The sequence below is a fragment of the Cimex lectularius genome, unplaced genomic scaffold, assembly GCF_000648675.2.
Source record: "Cimex lectularius strain Harlan isolate CLEC.00 unplaced genomic scaffold, Clec_2.1 scaffold4, whole genome shotgun sequence".
Lineage (NCBI taxonomy): Eukaryota > Metazoa > Arthropoda > Insecta > Hemiptera > Cimicidae > Cimex > Cimex lectularius.
In genome coordinates this window covers 760,152-766,151 of record NW_019392723.1, presented here as the reverse complement: position 1 = coordinate 766,151, position 6,000 = coordinate 760,152, and the positions used below count along the sequence as shown (strand labels likewise).

Below are 6,000 nucleotides of genomic sequence, written 5' to 3'. Positions count from 1 at the left end.
GTACTTGACCCAATTGAAGAAGGTCGGATCATTGCCGAAGGTCTTTTTCCAACTTTCGGAAGGGCTTCTCAATTAAAACGATTTTAGGAATTTGTTTGATTTTATTTTTATTTTAAGAAAAAACAGGGAAAATATGTCCTGGTTAAATAAATAAAATTTTAAATTTTTTTTGTCATTATCTGAAATAGAATGTTTTTAATTTTTGCTTTGTTTTTGTATTTTATTCATGTGGAAGTATTGAAAATTAAATTAAATTTAGTTTTTATATGTAATTTTTATGTGTTCTTTTAATTTGTGTTTTTGTTTTGGGTTTTAAATGATTTTTGTTTGAAAGGAGGGCAGTCTGGTTGGGTTGGCACGACTGCGGTTGACAATAGGCCTCGGACCCAATACCCTGGTCTGGTTGATGGGAGGTAGGGGCGATCGAGAAATTTCTTAGTCGAGGTTTATTTGTCAATATGAGCCGTTTAAAATTGTTTGGCCAAAATTCCGAAAGCGGGCAAAATCTGGGCATCCCATCAAAAACGGACCCGATCGAAAACGAAAACTAAACGGAAATACATTTCAAGATGGTCGAATTTATTTTTGTTTAGGCTTTGTTTTCGCCGAGCCGTTTTTTTTTTTGTTTATTGACCAAAGGCCGAAGTCATGTGAGTGCGATTTTTAATAAACGAAAAATCACCGTTGTTCTCTTTCATAAAAAGAAAAAATCCGCCTCCTCGTGGGATGGAGTACGGAAGAAATCGGCCGATAAGGCCTGGCAGCCGTCTCCAGACACTATCGTTGAGATCTGGGTTAGGACTGGCCATGGAAGACAACTGGACTAAATCGATAGACGAATCTGGCAACAGAAGATATTCAGACTCGGAAGAAAGACCGCAGAAGACGGCGAGCAAAACGGGTGAGTTGGTTTTTAAAAATTTTTACCCGACGCCTCGGCCCATTTCCACCATCCAACAGTCCAACATTCCAACCCTCGTCCAATTTCCAAGATTTACCATATTTTAAAAAATAAATCCATTGTCCAATTTTTTCCCCCATGGTTGTTTATTTTGTCGTAACCTCGGCTCTATGTCAACACGGAAATTTGCAAAAGCGTTCTCCACTCTAGCCCTTTTTTCACCCAGGTTCTCAAATAATTGCGTTTCGAAGAGTTTTGGACATCAACACTCCTCTTGACAATCCCATCGTAGATAACGTCCCCCTTTTTTTTATTTATTTATATTTTTTCTTAATAAAAAAATCATCGGGGTCTAGTTTTGTTTTTGATATTAAATTTTTGAAACTCTACCTTGCATCTTAAGTAAATCGATTGTAAATTTCTCAAGACAGGAGACAGGCGAATAAACGGAAAATTTTGACTTTTATTGCTAGTTTCACTCGTTATCTTTTTCTGTTAAGATTAGCCGAAGATTTTTATGTACATGTTTTAAATTGCCTTTAAATTTACCCCAGATTTAATCTTTTTCGTCTCCTCTCCACTTGTGGTTTTTTCTCGATTTATCTCTCAAACGGTCGGACAATATTAGATAATTTGAATTTTTTAATCTCTCCCTGTACGGTTTCACTCGAAAACTCGATTCGTTCGGATGCACAGAAAATTGCTTCAATCGGCTCAGCTATGGGTATGAACGTTGCAGATATACCGTCCATAATGTTATTGTTTCGGTTTTTTTTATTCATACTGGTTGGTCTAAACACCAAACTGATTTGTTTTCTAATGCGTTTTCAAAAACAAGTTTGGTCATTTCCAATCTGCCTATACTTCTGTTTTGGTCAGTCAAATGATGACATTTGGCCATCTTCTGATAGACTCACAGCTTAATGTTGAAATGCTCTTGACAGGCCTATTTGTATGTCGAATGCAGGATAACGGATTGTAATTGTTAAGTAATTGAATTGTATTGGAGTCAGACATTTTGTTAGATTTTGTAGTAGATGTTTTTCGTTGGAATGTATTTGGGGTGAAGAATGTGTAGTTTAATGAGTTCCGAGTTGCTTGAATTTACATTGAACTGTGAAAAGAATTTCGACATATTCGACTTAACTTCATTTGTGAGTTTGTCAGAAGAAGGTGATATGTCGAAATGCATTTGACCAAAATTGTGAGTATAGGCACATCAGAAATCACAAAACTACATGTTCAACGCCCCACGTATTCTAACAAAAAATTTAATTTAAATCTAATATAAATCTATAGTGAGAATAGCCAACTGGATTAAAAAAATCAATAAACAAGTATGACACATCGTTAAGTCCCATCTTTGAATTATGTCAGAATCACTAGATTATAGAAATATAGCAGATATGGTTTTGGTCTGTCAAATGCAATTCAACATTTTGCCAACCCCCGATAACCCACAAATTAACATGTCGTAATGATTTTGACAAACCAGAATATTTTTTGTTAAAATATATGTGGGTGAAGAACATTTGGTTTGGTGATTTCACGTCTGTTGAAACTCGCTATTTTAGTCTGTCAAGACTGTTTCGACATATTCTACTTATCTTAAGTTGTGGACTTTAATCAAAGATGGTGATATATGTCGAAATGTGTTTGACAGGCCAAATCAGTCTAATAGGCAGATAGGAAATCACCAAACTATAAGTTCAACATCTTATATACATTCTAACAACAAATATCTAATGTAAATCAATAATGTGATAATAGCAAACTGGGTTAAAAAAATAAATGAACAAGCATGACATTGTTAAGTCCCATCATTGGATTATATTCAGAATGACTATTTTGTTAGTTTTATAGTAGACATTTTTTGGAATTGTATGTGGGGTAAAACAACTTGTAGTTTGATGATTCCAGCCTCTGACTATACTCACATTTTGATCTGTGAAGAGCATTTAACTTCAGTTGTTGGCTTATAAGAAGATGGTGATATGTCGAAATGTATTTGACAGACTAAAACAGACCGATAGGCAGATTGAAAATCACCAAACTATAAAAGAGAAAAAGTGAGAACAGCTTGATTTAAAGCTAAAAATAAATTATATTAAAAACTACTTGATTTAAAAAAATAAATAAATAAACAAATATGACACATTGTTAAGTCCCATCATTGAATTATATAAGAATCGCTACATATTTTGTTAGTTTCTACTTATCTTCAGTTGTGGACTTTAATCAAAGATGGTGATATGTTGAAATGTGTTTGACAGACCAAATCAGTCTAATAGGCAGATAGGAAATCACCAAACTATAAGTTCAACACCTCATGTACATTCTAACAACAAATATCTAAAGAAAATCTATAATGAAATAAAGCGATAATAGCCAACTGGGTTAAAAAAATAAATAAACAAGCATGACACATTGTTAAGTCCCATTGAATTATATTCAGAATGACTATTTTGTTAGTTTTATAGTAGATATTTTTATTGAATTGTATGCTGGTACTTGTAGTTTAATGAGTTCCAGGTTGCCTGTACTCACATTTTGATCTGTGAATAGCATTTTGACATATTCTAGTTAGCTTCAGTTGTGGATTTTAATCAAAGATGGTGATAAGTTGAAATCCATTTTACAGACCAAATCAGTCCAATAGGCAGATTGGAAATCACCAAACTACAAGTTCACAAACCCACATACAACAACTATTTAACAAAAACTATCTAATGTAAATCTAATATAAAGTGGTAATAGTGAACTAAAGTTTAAAAAAAATTGCTTCATCCAACATACATTTCAATCATTCTGGAGATATCACCAACAAATTAACCAAATTGTGACAATATGATATGATGTAAAGGTAAAATTAAGTACTTCAGCGATTGTAATTAACAATAATTAACATGCATATTGCTGGAGGGATGATGTTGACACTATATATCACCACTCATAATAATAAATACACTCACTGATACAAAACAAATAACCACAAAACACATAAAACAGATCTATATACATTATAAAAAAAACCACACCCTATAAAAAGCGGAGTAGGGGGCCCATAAACTTGCTATTGTGTCTCAGAACGATTCTTAAATCTGGTGGCATGCCTATATGCTCACTGTAAGGAGCCAATGCATGACAAGCTTCTGTTTTATGGGTCACTTTGAGCAACCTATCTCTGCATAAGAAGCACCTGCACTGGCTTTGGCCTAGGAGCAGGTGCCCATGTGTCAACCATGTATGACCTATTCTTAATCAGGCAGGGACGATGCCTCGTTTCCGGCTCAGGTAATTGGGGGGGCATCCACAGGTCGTTGACACACGAAGAGCCTCTCGGACGACCCCACCCATGCATGATTTATTGTTTCATATTTTTATTAATTTGTTTTAAAATTTATTTTCAAACAGTTGAATATCTCTTAAGTCACTTTGATACAATTGATCATACATTAAAAAAAAGAAAGAAAAAAAGCTACTATGTTATTACAAAACAACCATTTGTAGTGATTAGGCCTTTCATGATATATTTTCTTTAAAAGCTACCATGTTATTACAAAAAAACTATTTGTTGTAGTTAAGTTTTACATGATTTATTTTCTTTAAATAGTTGTTTTTTTCTATTTTATCTCATGACAATATAACGATGATAATTTAATTTTCTAATGTTTCCCTTATATGGCTTTACTCAATAACATTTGTTTAAATTTATCAAACCTGCTTCATTGTGGCTATGGTGAAATACACTGTACATTGCTTTGTTTAAGATAATTACATTTTTTTAAATGAACCAAGAATATATTGCATGTCACACTGACACAATTCATCTCCCAACACATCATCAAATCTGTCAGAAAGGTTTAAATATATTTTAATAAAACAATTGTTAATTTTTATTTTTTATTTTTTTAATTCCCCCCCGCAATGTGAATCAGGCTTTAAAAGTATCTGGTAATTTAATGATGCAAAAGAACATTGTGTCATACTTATTTTATTTATCCAGTTCACTTGTCTAATTTTATCTCGTGCCCAATATGACAGTATTAGATAATATAAATTTGCAATATTTCCTTATTAGGTTTCACTCAAAAATTTATTTCATTTCAATGCTCAAAATAGCTTTATATGCAAGCAGTGGCTATGAAACTTAATGTGATTTATTGTTTATAAATGTTAAAAAAATGTTACGGTTTCATGTTATTTTTGAATTGGTTCATTCAAAGCATAACATAAATTTTGTTAGCTTTCATATATTGTATAAATTGTGTATATAATCTAATTGGACAATCTCTCATGTCCTTGTGATACAATTGATCATTGATTATCAATTATCAACTATGAAAAAAAGAAAGGCTAAAAGTTTTATATTTCAATGTGAACCATGATTAAAAAAGTATTAAGTAATTTAATTAAGTTAAGTTCTGGTGTTACACTTTTTTATTTATTTATCAAGTTCGCAATTACCAAATGGACGTGCATCATATATTTTCCCTTGTTCATTAGGATAAAACCCCTTGTGTCACTGAGGTGAGACATCCAACATAATCGTAAATGCGAAAACAGCTGAAATACTGTCAAAATGTTATTATAATGGTTATTACATTTTGTATTTTGATGTTAAATAAGAAAAAAACACTGTTGAAAACAATATTAGATAATTTAATTGTCCAATGCTTGTGTGTACGTTTTCATTTAAAAACATTTTTAGATTGGTTAAGACGGAATGGTTTTTATAGTACCCACTATCAAAGAAGGGTGGCATGGATAGGGATGAATAGAGGTGGCCACAAAGCCTTCTGCACCTTGACCTATTGTTCTATTGTGCCTCTATAATACATATATATATTTTTTTTAGGACACACTGGTTGTACTTCAGGTTGTTAGTCAACCTCTACAGCCTTGTCAACTGCTTCTTAGTGTAGGATCTTGCTTGCAGTGTTTCCTCTCCTAGTTGTAAAAATCAACATCTACATAAACCCTCACAAAAACATAGAATTTGTTCTGTGGTCTCCTCTTCTTCCTGGCAATATCTGCCCAGTGTTTCTTCTATCAGTTCTCCTATCTGGTGCATGTGCATTCTTAGGCAGTAGTGCCCT

The 6,000-nt window shown here is 32.9% G+C and overlaps 1 protein-coding gene across 2 annotated transcripts in view; it reads left to right on the top strand.

Moving 5' to 3' along the window:
- Positions 1 to 369: 369 nt before the first annotated feature.
- Positions 370 to 6,000, top strand: part of LOC106672106 (microtubule-associated serine/threonine-protein kinase 3) — a 29,504-nt gene continuing 23,873 nt past the window's right edge. Inside the window, exon 1 of one of the 2 annotated variants that reach the window (XM_014403258.2) lies at positions 370 to 901. In XM_014403258.2, coding sequence (XP_014258744.1) covers positions 727 to 901 — 175 coding nt within the window. In that variant the 5' untranslated portion in view covers positions 370 to 726. Of the gene's footprint in view, positions 902 to 1,549; positions 1,626 to 6,000 lie in introns of those variants that run through there. The other variant, XM_014403268.2, reaches the window with a different exon arrangement.